The sequence below is a fragment of the Cervus canadensis genome, chromosome 24 (genome assembly GCF_019320065.1).
Source record: "Cervus canadensis isolate Bull #8, Minnesota chromosome 24, ASM1932006v1, whole genome shotgun sequence".
Classification (NCBI taxonomy): domain Eukaryota; kingdom Metazoa; phylum Chordata; class Mammalia; order Artiodactyla; family Cervidae; genus Cervus; species Cervus canadensis.
The window spans coordinates 36,126,864-36,147,974 of NC_057409.1; the positions used below are offsets into that span (position 1 = coordinate 36,126,864).

At 41.5% G+C, this 21,111-nt stretch overlaps 1 protein-coding gene across 3 annotated transcripts in view; it reads left to right on the forward strand.

Moving 5' to 3' along the window:
* The window catches only part of LANCL1 (LanC like 1), a 47,573-nt gene extending 27,486 nt beyond the window's left edge, over positions 1-20,087 (forward strand). For all 3 annotated transcript variants that reach the window (XM_043445089.1, XM_043445090.1, XM_043445091.1), the window contains exons 5-10: positions 4,855-4,990; positions 5,519-5,665; positions 8,759-8,941; positions 15,742-15,918; positions 16,366-16,438; positions 17,047-20,087. In XM_043445089.1, the coding sequence (XP_043301024.1) occupies positions 4,855-4,990; positions 5,519-5,665; positions 8,759-8,941; positions 15,742-15,918; positions 16,366-16,438; positions 17,047-17,123 (793 nt within the window). In that variant the 3' untranslated portion in view covers positions 17,124-20,087. The remainder of the gene's footprint in view (positions 1-4,854; positions 4,991-5,518; positions 5,666-8,758; positions 8,942-15,741; positions 15,919-16,365; positions 16,439-17,046) is intronic.
* The last annotated feature ends 1,024 nt before the right edge of the window (positions 20,088-21,111 follow it).

A 21,111-nucleotide genomic window follows, 5' to 3' on the forward strand; every position in this document is an offset into this window, starting at 1 on the left:
AGACTCTTCCTGTTTTGTAAATAAATTCATTTATGTCATTTTTTTAGATTGCACATATAAGGGCTATCATATGATATTTGTCTTTCTCTGCCCAGCTTACTTCATTTAGTGTGGTAGTCTCTAGGTCCGTCCATGTTGCTGCAGATGGCATTATTTCATTCTTTTCATGGCTGAGTAATATTCCATAATATATATGTCCTACATCTTCTTTATCCATTCATCTATGCCCAGACTCTGAGGTGGCTTCCATGTCTTGGCAATTGTAAGTAGTGCTCTATGAACTTAGATGCATGCAACTAATGAGTTTTAATGAATTGAATTCAAATCCATAAAAAAATAAGGTACTTCCTTCTTAAGTACTCATTATAATGAGATGCACTGACCAATACTTTATTTTCAAGTATTTGAAAATAAGTACTTACCATCTACCTTGAACAACCAAATGTTTGGTTGCAAAATAATTGGTATGCTGATTATATATCACCACCTACTGGTTCCTTGTGGAAGCCACTGGGCTTTCCTCGTGGCTCAAACAGTAAAGAATCTGCTGGCAAAGTGGGAGACCTGGGTTGGATCCCTGGGTTTCGAAGGTCCCCTGGAGAAGGGCATGGCAAGCCACTCCAGTATTCTTGCCTGGAGAATCCCCATGGACAGAGGAGCTTGGTGGGCTACAGTCCATGGGGTCACAAAGAGTCAGACACGACTGAGAGACGCAGCACACACCAGTGGTGATGCAGGTCATGACAACGGCAAATAAAAGAATGGTATTTTCTAATTCACTGGTTCAAACACATTTTATTTAGATGAGAAGTCGTTGGAGTTAATGCAACATGTAGTAATTGTTTTTAGTAACTTCCATAGAGCAGTGTTTATTTAAAAAACTGCTAATCATTTCATTCTTTGAATAGTTCTTTCAATAATACCCTTTACAAAAATGAAAAGTGCTTTTCTATCTCTAAATTCTATACAGTTTGATGCATTTATATTAATACTTTGTAATAAATTCTTATGAAAACTCTGGCATGTTTATTCTGTTTACTACAACAGTTGAGTTTGTATCTAGTTAACAGATTTTAAGTTCTCAACATCACTGTGCTTCCAGTTCTGGTGTGAGGAAAAAAAATAGAATTTTTCTTAATAAATGTTTTTAAATTTTTTAAAATTATTAGAGATTTGTGGGGATGAGGGAGGGTATTAAAGTAGGAAAAAACCACCCTGTAGTTATAGACCAGATAACAGATAACCCTCTTGGCATTGGAGGGGAAAAAAATCAAGCAAGGTATTACGAGAAAATTGAAATCTACCTCTGACCACTGTGTCCATACTACTAATAACCACTGTTCCACTGAGAGTTTAATGCCTGTGTTTGTAATAGAAAAGAAATGCATAAGCCAGCATTTGCATGTTTAACCAATTTGATTGAGATGACTCCATTTGTTCAGGTATAAATATGGAAACATTTAACTTTGTCAGTAACTGCAACTGGCCAAGCTCTTTGAAATCTCTCTTTCCTGTCGGGGAGTAGGTTCCCTTAAGGATGCTTTCCTAACTTTTTCTCAGTTACTGTTTCAGCCCTTTTTACTCACCAAAATCATCGCATTCCTCTGGATGTGCCACAATTCGCTTATCCACATCACCTACTGACGGACAACTTGGTTGATTCCGAGTTTTGGTAATTATGAGTAAAGCTGCTGTAAACAACAACAAAAAATCAGTTCATTCTGCTTATTAAAGTGTGTCTTCTTCATTTTTAATCCTGAGAGTTCCCCTCCCACCACAGGCTTGTGGAAGTGCTTGGGGAGGGTTCGGGAGAGGAGGGTTGTTTTCTTTTTCGCAAGTACCTTCCCTTCAGAGCTAGGCCTCTCTATCTACTGATGGTGGTAGCAGTTGTTAGGTTCTTGTTTTCCTGTTTGTTTTTGTTGTTTGTTGATGTTGGGAGCCTCCAGAAATTAGAGGTAGGGGGCTGTGCACCCGCTCAGCTGTAACCTTCATTTTACCAGAGTAAATGAAGGCACAAGCAGTTAAGCAGACTCTGCATTTATTAGGAAGAAGACCCACGCACACAGTCAGTCCTCTGCCCTGTTCTTGTGGCTCAGATAAAGCCACATCCTCCCTGATTCTTCTTGGATCTTACTCATCAGACGGTGGCTAGAGCCTGTACCATTTCCCAAACATCCCACCCATCTTCACCACTCACTCCACCAATATTTCCTAACATTCTTTACTCCTCATGTTATCAAATCCTCTAGTGTAAATTTTTATAAAGTTATTTGAAGTGCCAGGTATCTCTGAATGTTGATTCCTTACTAAAATACTTCAGTTCACTCACTCACTCATGTCTGACTCTTTGTGAGCCCATGGACTGCAGCACTCCAGGCTTCCCTGTCCATCACCAACTCCCAGAGCTCACTCAAACTCATGTCCATCGAGTCAGTGATGCCATCCAACCATCTCATCCTCTGTCATCCCCTTCTCCTCCTGCCTTCAGTCTTTCCCAGCATCAGGGTCTTTTCCAATGAGTCAGCTCTTTGCATCAGGTGGCCAAAATATTGGAGCTTCAGCATCAGTCCTTCCAATGAATATTCAGGACTGATTTCTGGTTTGATCTCCTTGCAGTCCAAGGGACTCTCAAGACTTCTCCCACACCACAGTTCAAATGCATCAAATTTTTTGGCACTCAGCTTTCTTTATAGAATACTTCAGATATAACCAGTCACTCCAGGGGTATGATTTTTTTGTTACTTCAAATGCTTATTAAACATTTTTAGTAAGTAGACTAAAGTTAGATAATATACATATGCAGGCATAATTTATACTTCACTACTTTAAAAATAAATGTTTAAATTGGAAGGCATCATTCATCTTATAGTTGAGAAATTTAAAGTATAGAGATTAAATAGCATGTTTAGTATCATAAGCTACCTGATGACAAGATCATTTTTTTTTTTTTTGGTAAGACTAATGTCCTCTCATTATTCCTCTTTTCCAGAAGTCCCTGACTCTCTCCCTCATGCTTTTTTAGTATACTAAAATCATTTTGTCAAGCTTCATCAAAGCCTAAATCATTTTAATAATTAAAATGGTCTCACATTGAATTTGTAGGATAATTTAGGGATCATTGAAATGTGCTTTCAAAATTTCATGTGATGAAAAATGTAAAATACCAATGACATTTTTCCTGGCTATCATATTTCCTGCCCCCCACCAAAAGAGAAAAAGAAAAAAAAAGTTCATTCTCAGAGTTCAGACTACAAGTATAGTTGCTTCTCTGAGCCCGTATCCCTCTGTGAACTCCACGTACTTCCTGGTTCTCTGGGGCTTCCTGTTTTGATTCTCCGGAAAGAAGTGAGGCTTCGGTCACCCTACTCAGCCACACACGTCCCACGATTGGGCCTGCATCTGGGGGGTCAAGTGATGGGGAGGCTGGAAAGAGAAGTGAGGCGAAGGGCCTCCCGCCCCCTCAACACTCCTGGGGCTACAGCCTCTCCAGTATGCGTGGGCAGGTCCCTCTCAGAGTTCTGGCCCCTGTGGGCTCCCGGTGCCTTCACTTCTGCCAGCATGCGATTCCTGGTGGCCTGGGGAGTGAACAGAAAAATGAAGTGTTTCACCACTCTCTTAAGAGTTCCCTTTCCTCTTCTTTTCTGAGACAGAACTGAAGGGCTTCTTCCAGGACTCTTCCAGCCCACTGATGCCCACTTCCAGGCTTCAGGCAGCCCTGAGTTCAGGCCAGGGAAATACCAGAGGGGAAAATGTGGTAAACTCACCACTGGTTTGGCAGTAGTACTTCAAATTCTGGTCATCCCCATTCTGCTGGCTACTGTTTACCTTTCAGGGTTTTCAAATAGCTTCACACGTTCTCTGTAGGTTCTGGTCCTACATGTGCTGTGAGAGGCAGGATGGCTTATTCTTACTCCATCTCACCTGGGACCAGAACCAAAAATAACTTTTCTGGGGTGGGGGGTGGGGGGCAGCTGAACTGAGTCTATCAATAGGGAACTAATAAATTATAATCATTCGGTGGAATACTATGCACCTGTGATAAAGACAGAGATTATTCAGTGTGTGCTGGTCAGGAATGATTGTCCAGATGAATTGTTAAGTAGCTGAGTCACAAAACATTTGGGGAAACATGTTTATAAATAAGTTTATGTATTCTTACCTGTGCATAAAATAATTCTCGGAATACACAAGAAATTGCTAACCAGGGCTGTTTCAAAGGAAAGACTAGATGCCGGGAGACCGAGGAAGCAGGGGGCCTGACTGATCCCTTTGTGCTGTCTGTATGTGTAACTGACAGTGGTAGGTCAGGCTGCTGAGCAAACACTTCAGCCAGGCCAGATGACACGCTCCAGAGGTAAACCAGGAAAGGCGATAACTGGGCTGCCGCAGGCATTTCATGTTATGGAAACACTTCCTCAGACTGAATGTTACAATAGCCAGTAGTTCTTGGCTTCTTGGACGCCAACTGCTGGCCTCCGGGTGTGCTGCCATGAGGGGCTCGGGAAACTGTAGGTGGTCCCAGCCATAATCCTGTGTCCCTGCATTCTTTGAATTTCTTGTTTGTCTGTTCCCTTGTGAACTGAAGAAAAGAAACATAGTTGATGGTTAATCACTGACCCCTGACTACTCATTTATGGTCTGGCCCAGCCTACTTAATATTTAGAGTATACTAATATAAGTTATATGTAAATATACTTAAATATTATTTGATATATTTAATATAAATAATCCCACATATGTGTATATGTATAACTCTATATATTTATGTGTGTATGTTTTAATTGTACCATCTTTAAGTAACTATCTCGACCCAATCCCTTTCACATTATCTTAGGCATGTATTTTTATTCCCAGGCTGATTCACTTAAACAAGATTGATTCCCGTGCTCCAAGTGAAATGCTCTATGGAAGAATGGGCTACATTAGTGCTCTTCTGTTTGTGAATAAGAACTTTGGAGAGGAAAAGATTCCTCAGAGCCATATTCAGCAGGTACCACGTTTTTATGCTTTCTGGCGTCTTTTTAGGATCCCACTTCCTGTCTGCCTAAACTGTTGGTTTTGTTTTCCTCGTCAGCACATCCCAGGTAGCTGGCCAGGAAGATGTACCTTGACCTCTGAAGGTCAGGCATGACCCCAGCACCACCAGCCTCACGTGGGGTGCTGTGGGAAACTGAAGGGGATGAGTCAGTCAGGAGTCCAGCTGCTCCATCTGAGACTTCAGGGGCCATTCAGAGGAAGATAAGGGCCAGAGCTGACCTCTGAGGTGCAAGTGTTCCTTCTGTACCTGAGGGAGTTTTGCTTTCTTATGAGCTATAGTAAAAAAGAGTTCAAAATCTTCCAGACTCTCCCTCTTTGAGACAGAATAATCCCATGTGCTTCTCTGAGCACAGAGTCAAACTGTGCCCATTCATGGCCACAAGATGATGTCTAACTTGCCGTGTTCCCCAGTACCTGTTAGCAAAAATCCCTTGTCTCCATTCTAATGCTTTCCTTATTCTGGTTGCGTTTCTCTCTGTAGATTTGTGAAACAGTCTTAACTTCTGGAGAAGACCTAGCTAGGAAGAGAAGGTTCACAGGAAAGACTCCACTGATGTATGAATGGTACCAAGAATATTATGTGGGGGCTGCTCATGGCCTGGCAGGAATTTATTACTACCTGATGCAGGTAAGAGGTGGTGATGATGGAACTAGAATGTGGTTCCTACTATACTGTCTAGGGTGAGAAAACAAGTGCTCTGGCTCAGTTTTTCATAGTCAACGGCTGCCTCACTCTCCTGGTAATTACCTGGCCTAGATAAACAAGAGTAGTGCCTGCCAAGGGCTTCCCAGGTGCCTCAGTGGTAAAGAACCTGCCTGCCAGTGCAGGAGATACAGGTCTGATCCCTGGGTCAGGATTCCCTGGAGAAGGAAATCACAACCCACTGTAGCTTGCCTGGGAGATCCCATGGACAAAGGAGCCTGGCGGGCTACAGTCCCTGGGGTTGCGAAGAGTCAGACACAGTGCAATGACTAAACACCAACAGTGCTTGCCAAAGTGTATCTGAAGTGTGTTAACGTAAAGGCCCTGCGCTTTGAGATGCCGTTTGATTTGTAGGTGCCCACCTCATGCCACTTGTGCAGGCTAAGTGTTTTGACCTGTTCTTCTCTATGAAGTGCCCTCTGCTCTGCTCTGCTGTTTGAGCAGATGCCTTGAATTAGTACTGCTCCTCATTATAAGGCACAGCCCACTGAAAGAAATTCCAGGAGTAAGAACAAAATCACTAGAAAACAAGGAAGGATCTGCTGCCTAAAGCGCAGTTAGAGCACAAAACTAAGGAGCCTTTTCAATGGATTTTGTGTAATTTACCTGAAAAATAGCTGAATATGCCATGTTCCGGGGTTTCCCTGGTAGCTCAACTGGTAAAGAATCTGCCTGCAATGTGGGAGACCCCAGTTTGATTCCTGGGCTGGGAAGATGCCCTGGAGAAGGGATAGGCTACCCACTCCAGTATTCTTGGGCTTCCCCGGTGGCTTAGATGGTGAAGAATCTGCCTACAATGTGGGAGACCTGGGTTGGATCCCTGGTTTGGGAAGATTCCCTGGAGGAGGGCATGGCAGCCCATTACAGTATTCCTGCCTGGAGAATCCCATGGACAGAGGGGCCTGGCAGGCTCTCGTCCAAGGGGTTGCAAAGAGTTGGACATGACTGAGCAGCTAAGCACAGCATATGCCATGTTCAACAGTTCTTTGGTGCTAATACTCTTGGGGACATCAGCCAAAGCCAGATAGACCGAGGGCAAATCGAGTATTATAGCAAGCATAACCTGGAAGGGGAGATCAGAAGAGGGCTCCTCATGAGAGCATCATTTCCAGGGGCTTGTCTAACTCTGCTGAAGGAGAAATCGGCACTTGTGCTTAAGAATAAGAATTCATGGCAAAAGAATACTGATTTTTAATGATGGTAAAGGTGCCCCACCTCAATTTCCCAAACTACAGTGTAGCATAACAGAAAATGTTTCATTAATACGTTCAACAAGAGAGCTTGGATATAAATGTCCATAGCTGGTTGAGCAGCTGTAATAATGCCAAATCAACCTCACACGTGTCATTTCCGTCTAACTAAACAAGAAAGGCAGAGCTGAAAAATAAAACCTTATTATTGCTTTTGAATGCATAACCATACTTGGAGTGTTACTGGCAGTTAGAGACCAACGGTGACGTTTAGTCTGCACTTCTCAAGTCAGAGTTTTATAATTAGGGGTTGTGACACTTTAAGCTTAAATTCCTTTATTTTTCCGGCACACTTCCCTCACTGACTCTCTATTTCCAGAAGTAAATACAGATTCTTGAAAGTTTTCAGGAAAGAAGAACAACCTTGACATGCCAAGGTGAGTTAGTCATACGTGTCAGTGACTGGATGGCCTCATGACCTTTCTTTGAAGCAGATCATCAGGAGGTGTCTTACCCTCTGCTTCTGTGTGTTTGGTTATAATAAGAAATCTGGAAACCCAAGTATTGCATTTTCCATTTGCACATTATTATCTATTTGAAATGATTTAATTTTTAATCCTCAAAGTCCATTCTGATAGGTGCATAAGTATCAACATAAAATGTAGTTTTTAGGCCATTTTGAGAACTTCTGCAAGTTTGAGGAGAATCCAGTCATTCAGCTCTCGCATTTTAAACTGCGTGTGAACAATATTCTGTGCATCAAGTGGAATCTGAGTGTGCCTACAGAACTTCATGCATGTTCAGTGTCCACGAAAGCCTTATGGTCGGAATCGTCTCGTTCCCTGCCAGCACTGCCTCCTGCCTGACTTCACAACACTGCCTCCCTCCCACCCCAAATGCCCAGCCCCTGCCTGGCAAAGACAGCACTGAATTCATTGTTTAAAAGACGTACGCAGTACACTGAATTAGGACCAGGACCAAAACTATAAATTATATCAAAAGTAGAGGCTCATACGCCATATGGCACCAAATCCTGTAATTCTGTTCATTATTGTATCCAAATAAGCCTTCATAAGTATCAGTTCCATCTTTTGCAGAAAGACTTAATCTAGAGTCACACCAATTGGGGATTTAGATCCTAGGTCTCCCAACTTGTTAGCATCTTCTTCTGTTGGAAATATCACCCACCAGAACTCTAAATGGGCTTCACTGGTGGCTCAGTCAGTGAAGAATTCGCCCATAATGCAGGAGACTCAGGTTTGATACCTGGGTCGGGAAGATCCCCTGGAGGAGGAAATGACAACCCACTCCAGTATTCTTGCCTGGGAAATCGCATGGACAGAGGGGCCTGATGGGCTACAGTCCACGGGGTCTCAAAGAGTCAAACACAATCTAGCGACTAAACTACCACCTCTACTGCTTTGGATGAAAGTTGTACTTGATTTGTCTAATGCATCTCTTTGTGGTCCTTAAAGTGTGCTTAAGGTACTAAGACCTTAGAAAGCTTCTCTTAGCTCACATTCTTAAGCACTGGCTTTGGAAATTTTTATATGTATCTAGATAAAAATAAATATTGAAAATAATATGTATATAAGGTTCCAGATGTAAACCGATAGCCTAATTTTGGTTTGTGTCAGTAGGTGAAAAAATTGGCTGGAATCCGAAACCATTTAATGACTTCCAATTCATTTTGGTCATCTTTTCCTCTCTTTTTAAACCCATCCCTGAGCAAGTGTCTGACAGGACTGAGTGACTAACAGTTTCACTTTGAGTGTTAAGAAGGACTGTTTGTTTCAGCAAAACTAATAATTCCCATTCTTGTTTTTAGCCCAGCCTTCAAGTGAGCCATGCGAAGCTACATAATTTGGTCAAGCCCAGTGTGGACTATGTCTGCCGACTGAAATTCCCTTCAGGCAACTACCCTCCTTGTGTGGACGACAGCCGTGATCTGCTGGTCCACTGGTGCCATGGTGCCCCCGGGGTAATCTACATGCTCATCCAGGCCTATAAGGTGATGTGAATTTTCTCGTTTTTAGAAACAAGTTAGCAAACAGAATATAAAATTCTATCACCTTAACTAGTTTTCTGTATAATGCTTCAAGGATACATAGACAAACCATTTGTTGGACCTAAACTCACTTGGCTATGTGAATTATAATTCATTCTCACAGTATCCATTTATACCATAGCACACATTATTTCACGGAACGAGGAACCACTTCACTGACGGGTAGAGTAGCCAAGATCTATAATATTAGTGGCAAAGACAAGATAAATATCCCAGGAGCTCAATTAAAAATAGAAAGGATTCTCCCTGGACATTGCTGGTGGCAATATAAAATGGTACAACTACTATAGAAAGCAGTTTGGCAGTTCATCAAAAAATTAAACACAGGATCAAACATATGCTCCAGCAATTCCACTCCTTGGTATATACCCCAAAGAAGTGAAAATGAGGTTTCAAACAGATATATGTACACCAGTGTTCCCTAGCAGCATTGTTCACAGTAGCCAAAAAGTGGAAACAATCCAAGAGTCCATCAGCAGATAAATGGATGGACAAAATAGGGTGTCTACATGCAACAGAATATGATTTATCCCTAAAAAAGAATTAACTTCTGATCCATACTACAACATGCATGAGCCTTGAAAACATGATGCCAAGTGAAACACGCCAGAAACAAAAGGGCAGACCCAGTATGGCTCCACTTACATGCTGTGATGGTTAATGTGAGATATATAAAATAGGCATATTCATAGTGAGAGTAGCATAAAAGTTACCAAGGGCTAGGAGGGTGAGGATGATTACTTCATGGGTACAGAGTTTCTGTTTGGGAAATAGATAAGAGTGATGGCTATATTAATACATCATCAGTTCAGTTCAGTCGCTCAGTCATGTCCAACTCTTTGCAAACCCATGGATTGCAGCACGCCAGCCTTCCTTGTCCATCACCAGCTCCTGGAGCCTACTCAAACTCATGTCCGTCATGTCAGTGATGCCATCCAACCATCTCATCCTCTGTCGTCCCCTTTTCCTCCTGCCTTCAATCTTTCCCAGCATTAGGCTCTTTTCCAGTGAGTTGGTTCTTGGCATCAGGTGGCCAAAGTATTGGGGTTTCTGCTTCAGCATCAGTCCTTCCAATGAATATTCAGGATTGATTCCCTTAGGATGGACTGGTTGGATCTCCTTGCAGTCCAAGGGACTCTCAAGAGTCTTCTCCAATACCACAGTTCAAAAGCATCAATTCTTCGGCACTCAGCTTTCTTTATAGTCCAACTCTCACATCCATATATGACTACTGGAAAAATCGTAGCTTTGACTAGACGGACCTTTGTTGGTAAAGCAATGTCTCTGCTTTCTAATATGCTGTCTAGGTTGGTCATAGCTTTTCTTCCAAGAGGCAAGTGTCTTTTAATTTCATGGCTACAATCACCATCCGCAGTGATTTTGGAGCCCAGAAAAATAAAGCCTTTCAGTGTTTCCATTGCTTCCCTGTCTATTTGCCATGAAGTGATGAGATCAGGTGCCATGATCTTAGTTTTCTGAATGTTGAGCTTTAAGCCAACTTTTTCACTCTCCTCTTTCACTTTCATCAAGAGGCTCTTCAGTTCTTCTTCCCTTTCTGCCATAAGGGTTGTGTCATCTGCATATCTGAGGTTATTGATATTTTTCCCAGCAATCTTGATTCCAGCTTGTGCTTCCTCCAGCCCAGCGTTTCTCATGATGTACTCTGCATATAAGTTAAATAAGCAGGGTGACAATATACAGCCTTGACATACTCCTTTTCCTATTTGGAACCAGTCTGTTGCTTGTTGCTCCATGGTTGCTCCATGTCCAGTTCTAACTGTTGCTTCCTGACCTGCATATAGGTTTCTCAAGAGGCAGGTCAGGTGGTCTGGTATTCCCGTCTCTTTCAAAATTTTCCACAGTTTATTGGGATCCACGCTGTCAAAGGATTTGGCATAGTCAAGAAAGCAGAAATAGATGTTTTTCTGGAACTCTCTTGCTTTTTCAATGATCCAGCAGATGTTGGCAATTTGATCTCTGGTTCCTCTGCCTTTTCTAAAACCAGGTTGAACATCTGGAAGTTTATGGTTCATGTATTGCTGAAGCCTGGCTTGGAGAATTTTGAGCATCACTTTGCTAGAGTGTGAGATGAGTGCAATCGTGTGGTAGTTTTGAGCATTCTTTGGGATTGCCTTTCTTTGGGATTGGAATGAAAACTGACCTTTTCCAGTCCTGTGGCCACTCTGAGTTTTCCAAATTTGCTGGCATATTGAGTGCAGCACTTTCACAGTGTCATCTTTCAGGATTTGAAATAGCTCAACTGGAATTCCATTACCTCCACTAGCTTTGTTCATAGTGATGCTTCCTAAGGCCCACTTGACTTCGCATTCCAGGATGTCTGACTCTAGGTGAGTGATCACACCATCATTGTTTCTGGGTCATGAAGATCTTTTTTGTATAGTTCTTCTGTGTATTCTTGCCACCTCTTCTTAATATCTTCTGCTTCTATTCATACCATTTCTGTCCTTTATTGTGTTCAGCTTTGCATGAAATGTTCCCTTGGTATCTCTAATTTTCTTGAAGAAATCTCTAGTCTTTTCCATTCTGTTGTTTTCCTTTATTTCTTTGCATTGATCACTGAGGAAGGCTTTCTTATCTCTCCTTGCTGTTCTTTGGAACTCTGCATTCAAATAGGTATATCTTTCCTTTTCTCCTTTGCCTTTAGCTTCTCTTCTTTTCTCAGCTATTTGTAAGGCCTCCTCAGACAGCCATTTTGCCTTTTTGCATTTCTTTTTCTTGGGGATGGTCTTGATCCCTGCCTCCTGTACAATGTCACGAACCTCTATCCATAGTTCTTCAGGCACTCTGTCTATCAGTTCTAATTCCTTGAATCTATTTGTCACTTTCACTGTATAATAGTAAGGGATTTGATTTAGGTCATACCTGAATGGTCTAGTGGTTTTCCCCACTTTCTTCAATTTCAGTCTGAATTTGGCAAATAGGAGTTCATGATCTGAGCCACAGTCAGCTTCCAGTCTTGTTTTTGCTGACTGTATAGAGCTTTTCCATCTTTGGCTGCAAAGAATATAATCATCTGATTTCAGTGTTGACCATCTGGTGATGTCCATGTGTAGAGTCTTCACTTCTGTTGTTGGAAGAGGGTGTTTGGTATGGCCAGTGCATTCCCTTAGCAAAACTCTGTTAGCCTTTGACCTGCTTCTTTGTATTCCTCAGCCAAAATTTGCGTTACTGCAGATAGCTCTTGACTTCCAACTTTTGCATTCCAGACCCCAAAACGAAGAGGACATCTTTTTTTGGTGTTAGTTCTAGAAGGTCTTATAGGTCTTCATAGAACTGTTCAACTTCAGCTTCTTCAGCATTACTGGTCAGGGCATAGACTTGGATTACCATTACATTGAATGGTTTGCCTTGGAAACGAACAGAGATCATTCTCTCGTTTTTGAGATTGCATCCAAGTACTGCATTCTGGACTCTTTTTGTTGACTGTGATGGCTACTCCATTTCTTCTGAGGGATTCTTGCCCGCAGTAGTAGATATAATGGTCATCTGAGTTAAATCACCCATTCCAGTTCATTTTAGTTCATTGATTCCTGAAATGTCGATGTTCACTCTTGCCATCTCCTGTTTGACCACTTCCAATTTGCCTTGATTCATAGACCTAACATTCAAGGTTCCTATGCAGTATTGCTCTTTACAGTGTCAGATTGTACTTCCATCACCCTTCACATCCACAACTGGGTGTTGTTTTTGTTTTGGCTCCATCTCTTCATTCTTTCTGGAGTTATTTCTCCATTCTTCTCCAGTAGCATATCGGGCATCTACCGACCTGGGGGGTTCATCTTTCAGTGTCCTATCTTTTTGCCTTTTCCTACTGTTCATGGGGTTCTCAAGGCAAGAATACTGAAGTGGTTTGCCATTCCCTTCTCCAGTGGACCACATTCTGTCAGACCTCTCCACCATGACCCATCAGTCTTGGGTGGCCTCACATGGCATGGCTCATAGTTTCATTGAGCTAAACAAGACTGTGGTCCATGTGATCAGATTGGTTAGTTTACTGTGATTGTGGTTTTCATTCTGTCTGCCCTCTGTTGGATAAAGATAAGAGGCTTATGGAAGCTTCCTGATGGGAGAGACTGACTGGGTGGGGAGACTGGATCTTGTTCTGATGGGTGGGGCCATGTTCAATAAATCTTTAATCCAGTTTTCTGTTGGTGGGCTGGGCTGTGTTCCCTCCCTGTTGTTTGACCTGAGGCCAAACTATGGTGGAGGTAATGGAGATAATGGTGACCTCCTTCAGAAGGTCCATGCTTTTGGGCACTGCTGCACTCAGCGCCCCCGACCCTGCCACAGGCCACCGCCAACCCACGCCTCTGCCAGAGACTCCTGGACACTCATGGGCAAGTCTGGGTCAGTCTCCTGTGGGATCACTGCTCCTTTCTCGTCGGCCGTGGTGCACACAAGATTTTGTTTGTGCCCTCCAAGAGTCTCTTTCCCCAGTCAGGTGTAAGTTCTGGCAGCTCTATGGTGGGGTTAATGGCGACCTCCTCCAAGAGGGCTTATGCCATACCCAGGTCTGCTGCACCCAGAGCTCCTGCCCCTGCCGCAGGCCATGCTGACCCACACCTCCTCAGGAGACACTGAGACACAGTTCTGGCTCAGTCTCTGTGGGTTGGGCGTGCATTTTGTGCCCTTCGCAGATGTGGGCGGCTCAGACAACCAGGTGTTTGGCAAGAGCACTGTCCCGGGGGGGCCGTGCGTCTCAATCACCTTCCCGGTCCCGGCCGCTTGGTTTCCTGGGTGTGCCACGAGGGCACCATCTCAAATGTGCTGCGTGTCTCCTCTGGAGACCTGATCTCAGGCTGCAACCCTCCTGGCAGGTGTCAGCCATCCAGAATCTCAGGAAGACTTGCTTAGCAGCTGGGAGCCTGCTCACAGTTTGGTGGAGGCTGCCATCCCTGTGGCTGTGATTGCAGCAGCCCCTTGCCTTCTGGCTCAAGCCTGCCTCTCTGCCTCTGGGCGGGGAGGGGCCGTGTGCAGGGGGCTAGTTCTCCTTTGGTATTCCCTCACTCCTTTGTTCTGTGAGCAGGCCAGACTGTGCATTAGGTGTTAGGTTAGAGCCTTTCACGGGAAAGTTCTTTTCCGCAGTTGCAGTTAGGCATGTATTCTGTGGTGTTTTTTTTTTTTTTTTTCTCCCGGTTATGTTGCTTTCTGAGATTCCAAAACTCCCCACAGACCCACCTGTGAGAGGATTTCCTACTGTATGGAAACTTCTCCTTCACGACTCCTTCCCCAGGACAGGTCTCCGTCCCTAACTCTTTTGTCTCTCTTTTTGTCTTTTATATTTTGTCTTACCTCCTTTTGAAGAGAATGGGCTGCCTTTCTGGGTGCCTGGTGTCCTCCGCCAGTGTTCAGAAGTTGTTTTGTGGAAGTTGCTCAGCATTCAAATGCTCTTTTGATGAATTTGGAGGGAAGAAAGTGGTCTCCCCGTCCTGTTCCTTCACCATCTTGAAACAACACAGGGGATGTAATTAATGCCATTGAATTGTCCACTTTAAATGATTAAAATGGTAACTTTGATACATATATTTTACCATAATTTTAAAAATGCAAGTATCACTTCTAAAAAGCATGTTATGACAGAGCCATAATCAAAGAAGCAAAGGTTTTTATTTGAGGGTAAAAAAAATGGAAGTAAACCAAGATATTGATGTTCACTGGTACGTGTTCTACAAATTACAATTTTATAGACTCTGAATAGTCTCTGGCATCTTATGGTCTGCATAAGCTCTTAGTATATCAGATTTTGCCTTCAGAAAGTCAAATATAATACAAAAACTTTTAAAACTGTCTTGCTCTACTTTTATACTGCAATGAGATATTAAAAATATCTACTCAGAAAATATTTCTCAGGAATTCCCTGGCAGTCCAGTGGTTGGGACTGTGTCCTTCTACTGCAGAGGATATGGGTTCAGTCCCTGGTTGAGGAACTAAGATCCCACAAGCTATATGGCATGGGAAAAAAATACACACACACACACACATATTTTTCACATCTTTAATAAAGAATTAGGAGGTCACAAAAGATTGTAAAGATGTATCTCTATTTTTCTGACAAAGTGTAGTGTTTTATAATCAATTTTATAAACAGTTTCTTCTCCAGGGTATAAAGAAACTTTCTAATAGTGAAGAACATCATGTTACAGAGAAGATAGTGTTTATCCTTTGCAAAGTGACTAAGGATAATAGCAAGTTGCAAGTATATTTACTTGCAAGGCTACTTCACCAGAAACATTCAGGTATACAAACACCATGGCTCCATGATAAAGAATCCACCTGCCAATGCAGGAGACATGGGTTTGATCCCTGGGTTGGGAAGATCCCTGGAAAAGGAAATGGCAACCCACTCCAGCATCCTTATGTGGGAAATCCCATGGACAGAAGAGCCTGGTGGGCTTCAGTCTCTGGGGTCACAGAGAGTCTGAAAAGACTTAGCAACTAAAAAACAACACCACCACAAACACACATGCATATAAAACTCAGATCATACAGACGAGGTTATGTCCAGCTATGTATTTAAAAATGAAAGAAATGCTAGTGAATTATTGTAATTTTCCCCCCAATATAACTTATCTCTGTGTCTCTGAATTCTTTACCCTTTCTTACTAAGCCACCTCCTGTTCTCCTCCTCCCTTTCCCCATCTCCTTTTCTCTCCTATCAGGAAGGAAGGTCAGTAGAAGTGTCTTTTATATCCCTTGTAATCAACTGTCCCTTGACTCTGCAGGTGTTCAAAGAGGAACGGTATCTCAGTGATGCCTATCAGTGTGCCGACGTGATCTGGCAGTACGGCTTGCTGAAGAAGGGGTATGGGCTGTGCCACGGCACCGCGGGGAATGCCTACGCCTTCCTGTCGCTCTACAACCTCACGCAGGACGCGAAGTACCTGTACAGGGCCTGTAAGGTGGGATTCAGGGCCGCCAGACAGCAGCCTTTGCCCAGGAGGTCCTAGAAGTGGCTCTGGCTAATCTGACTTAATTTGTTTATTTTTTTTAAACCATAAGTCTATAGAACAAACACAGTTTAAGAAAAGTCATTCAACTGAATTAAGTGTTTGTTTTTGTTTTTTTAAAAGGATATAATTCTACTCAACAGCCTTGGCAGGTGATGTTGTGTTGCTGGGAGCTGTAAGGTGGTTTTGTTCCTTTCTTCTTTGATAGCCCTGGAGACGTGACTCAGAAGCTCATTGAATTCCTCCCATGCTTTGTACTTTCTTTTTAGACCATCCATTTCTCTGCCTTTAGAATAGTTTTTGACTTTTCTGAGTAAATCTTGGAGACAACCCCTCTGTCAACATTTAGGAGTCTCTAGAAGAAATCATTTCAATAATTTAACTTGGTCTCATTTTCAGTTTGCTGAATGGTGCTTAGATTATGGAGAACACGGATGCCGAACACCGGACACCCCCTTCTCCCTCTTTGAAGGTATTTTCCACACATTACTTATTTGCCTTATAATATCAGCATCCACTTCTCTGCTTAGTAATATGTTGCATTTTATCAACAAATTAATTTTATAGTTACTTCTTAAACTACTTCTTTATTTACTGATATGATAACTCAGTATTAAAAATCCATTAGCACCCAGACCACCGTGGATCCAATAGTAGTAATTATGCTGACTGCTATTTATGGAGCCAGGCACATGCTAGGCATTTTGTAGATGTAATCATAAATCATCTCATCAGAAATACATATTATTATTATCCTCATGTCATAGGTGAGATCTCTGAGGCTCAGACAGGTAAGTGGGGCCATGATGAAGGAGCTCACATATGGTCGATGGTCGGGCTGTGCCTTAAACCAGCCTGGCCCCACTCTCCCTCCTCCCTCCTGTCTTCTACCTGCATAAAGAGGCTGGCCACCTTACTAGTGATCCCCTCTAATGAGCTGCAACATATAAAAACAGACACCTACTTCATTTAAATCATATAAATTATATCATCATGTTGTTTATGCTGCAAAATGAAGCCACTCTATAAAAAATATCATCTTTTTGGTATAATCACTTTTGACTCTTTCTTTTCCTTCAGGGATGGCTGGAACAATATATTTCTTGGCTGACCTCCTAGTGCCCACAAAAGCCAGGTTCCCTGCGTTTGAACTGTAAAAGGAAAGCTCCCCCTCTGCAGCTCACTGCATAAACCTCTGTTACCAAACCTTGGCTAAAGCAACAATAGAGTCAAGCTCTGTATGTAATTTAGTTGACTGTTTTTTTTTCAGAATATGTCTTTAGTTCAGTTCCTTTTTGTTATTGACTTTTATTTTAAAACATCCAAGGAAATCTTAAGTAACTTCAGTTTCTCCTAAAGGAGGGTAGGTGATATGTATAATATTTTGAGGGCATATATGTATATATTTCAGAACTTAGGGGCAATTGTATTCTTACTTAAGCTTATGAATATAATCATCTGTTACTGTTCTAAAAATATTTAAAAGAAACTAGATGTAGATAAAGACATGCTTCTTGTTTGATATTGCCCTCCACCTCTTCTCTTTAGTATTTTAATAACAGTTTTATGACTTTGCTTTTCTCTAAGTGGTTGATTATGAAAGGGGACAAAATTTGAAAAAGTTGTCAACTAAACACCATTTTTCAAATTCACAATCTTTATCTAAACTAGAGATAAACATATTTTCAAATTTGCCCCTTTTAGGAGAGCATTCAGGCTGTATAATCAAATGCATTTATCAAAAACTTCTAAAATGGGATGGTTGTTATAGGAAAATTCTGATTGGATGGTTATTTCAAGATAAGCTAACAAAAAGTTTGTTTTTTCCAGATAAGCTAATATGTTTTAGAATTAATATAAATGTGTTTCTCCTTTGGAATTAGTAAGATCAGGAAATGAGATTTTTATGTGTGAATGTATTACGACCCAGGATTTGAATCCACCCTTTCTGACTGACTTTCTAAACTTTAACTTGTGTTTTACTTATCTTGCAAAGACTACGCTTTATGAAGTGTTGCCTGCTTGGTACAAGCCATAAGATATTTTCCTTCTTATCTATCTAGATGTTGGTCTTTTCACTAAATAGTAGAGCATTCTACTTGTTTAAAGAGGGGGAGGGATGCTATATGGCAGAATCGCTAAGCTTTTGATAGAAATGCTGTTTATTGAGACAGTATTACCCAGTGATCATTGTTAGAACAAATGGCTTTTGTCTCTTTGCATACTCTAGGCTTTAACACTCATCAATTTCTGAGCCCTCAGAATTGGTTATTTATATGGTAGGTGAAGAATTCCTGGTGCTTTAAATTCCATACCAATGTTATGACTTATGAGCTCCCATTCCTCCTCCTTACATTGCTGATTTTCCCAGGCTTGTTTCATCTTTTCTATGTATATTGACTGATTTTGAAACATTTCGCCGCTTTAAAAAACAGGGTCTAAGAATTTTAAATGTGCCTATTTCACGGCTCTCTTGGTCACAGAAATATGCTATTTTTAACTGGAACTTTGAACCAAATCCCACTGAGTGTATGTTGGTTCCTGTGGGTAGAAATCCCCTATTATTTTCCAGGTAGCACCAAAATAGCTAATATTATTGGAAACTGCCTGACCCTTTAAAGGCTAATGACAGTGGGATCTAAGACACAGCCCACTGGCTCAGTTCCCAGGATTAGCTTATTCTGTGACTTGTGTTAGTCAGGACAAGCTTGTGCTTCTCAGATTTTGAAGTGCTGCTGGTAAGCTGTGTGCCAGCCTTGCCTTTCTCCTGAGTGTGAGCATTTCACATCAAAGGTGTCAGCATTCACTGTAAAGCTAATTTGCCTTTGGATGGGTGTCCAACTTGAAAGAGTAGAGCCTGTATGGTTTAGTTAAATGTCTTACTATACTCTACCTGCACTTTTAGCTACTATATTTACTAACCAAGGGAAAAAGAACAAAAAACACTTTCTACTAACCAGAGGACACTGATCACAGTGCTTCATCAAACATCTTAATTAGTTTTAACTCCAGGAAGACATCAAGGCAGGGAGTAGAACATTTTGAATAAGATTCTTGTTTGTATTTGGATTGCAGCTTAGCTACTGCCATCCGTTAGCAAATTTATCACTACTGACATGATTAAGTTATCAGTGATTAAACAGGCAAGATTTTATGCTTGTGCCATTGTTTGTTTCATTTATGTTTACGAGCTCAGAAAGTTTGATAGGATTTTAAACTCAGGCAAAGGGTATAAAACTCAGACTAATAACCTAACACCATGGTAGAAACTGAAATTTTATACTAGTTTTCTTAGTTTTGAAAGGAAGAGGCATCATTTCAGTTCTGTTTCTGCTATATCATTTTTCCCTCAGATATTTTTCTTTGTTAAAAAAGCAAAACAAAATGAAAAACTTCTCAAAAATTGCTTTCCAGAAAACTCAGTAGTATCTTTTATCTCTATGTAAAAACTAGGTAGTAAAACCTTAAAATTGTGTCAGGCAGTATTCATTTATCCTCTCGTGTGTTTCTGTGAATGTCACATCAATTATTTACATCAGTCCTATTGATCTGTGGTCCCATCAAGAAGTCAGTCTTTAATCCTTACAGTCATTTGACTCCCTTTTCATCTTTGATGTCAGTTCCAATTATTTGGCATCAAAAGCCTTCACGGTAGGTAGAGTTTTAGGTAAAAGTGGCCATTTTCTCTCTTTTATTATAGCGTCCCTGCATAACTTAATTGAAAGATATGCTTTGCTCATATGTCCTCTAGTTAATTTGTGTCTGATTTTATAATGCCTTGCCTTCTCTTGACTGAGTTTGAAATACAAAATGAGAAGAGCGAACATTTATTCATCTACTCCTTCAGCCACTTGAACTCATTTGTAGTCCTTCTTTATTCATGCTGAATTCTGTCTCCAGTGCTGCCCACCCTAAATAGGTCAGAGCACCCCACTTCTGTGTTGTTAAGCTGTAGAAGAACTGTTTCTCTCCTACAGGTACAAAACAAAGCGTTTGGGATATTCAGGAATCCTACGCCAATGTTACATTGCCATTTATTGGAAAGGGCTGGAATTGTATGTATTTCTATGTTCTATAAAGGATTTAACATACTGGTTCTCAATAAAATTTTATGACGATCATACATTGTCATCTGCTTCTTGTTCGCTCTAGTTTAAACTTAAGAAATATTTTCTTTCAGTGGTAAATGATGGCTTTTTCTTTATACTCATTCTCTAGGACTTGCTGCTGACATTTTGTTCATTGTCGAGTCAAACAAGATTGGAAATACTTTATGAATATAAAGATTTATTAGAGGAAAACATTTTAAAATCTGATCATTAAGAGAATTAGGAAGAATCTACTAGGCTTCAAGCAGAGCAGTATATTAACCATCCCGTACATATGAGAATCCACTCTGTGGTTAATAAAAGTCTCGTTGTAGAAATTTATTTCCCTGCTGACCAGTTCTGAAGGGAACTTTGAATGGAGGGGGGAGATTAAATGAGGCATAATTATAAAATGTATGTACAGAGGTTGGACATGCTCAGTCACCTGGCATGACTGTACTACTTCCTTTCATGACTCAGCCATTTAGTGTCACTTGGCACACCAGAATTTGCCAGATTATAAAACACTTGTTTCCATCCCCAAGTTATATTTTGTTCCCTGTACCTCTGATTAAAATGCCCTTCATTCCCTTTGTCTATCGTTTGAATGACTTATATTACTAAGGCTAAATTCAGTTATTTTTATTTTGCTCCTTTGATCAAATGAAAGTAGAAATGAGGGCACCCCATCTTCAGGGCTGTGGAGAGGACAGTGCTTTGCAGAGGCCACCCAGAGACTCCAAAGTGTTGTGTGGAGCATTCCCCCTACCTTGTCACAAGATTACATTTCAGTTGGTAAGGCAGCTAGCTTTGTTCTCTGGTGAGCTGGTTCCTGGCTCATCTTCCTACAGAAGAAAAACAGTGACAAGCGCTTTCAGTTGCACCACAGTTGTAACCTCATGAGCAAACAAAGCTTGAAGAAGTAATTCATCTCCTGCAACTTAGCCACAGTAGTTTATTTTTTCCTACACTTCGCATTAGAAAAAGCCTTTGCCCCGCTGCTTCCCATATTCTCTGACTAGAATACTCAGTTTGTGTCATTTCTTTTTCCCCAAGA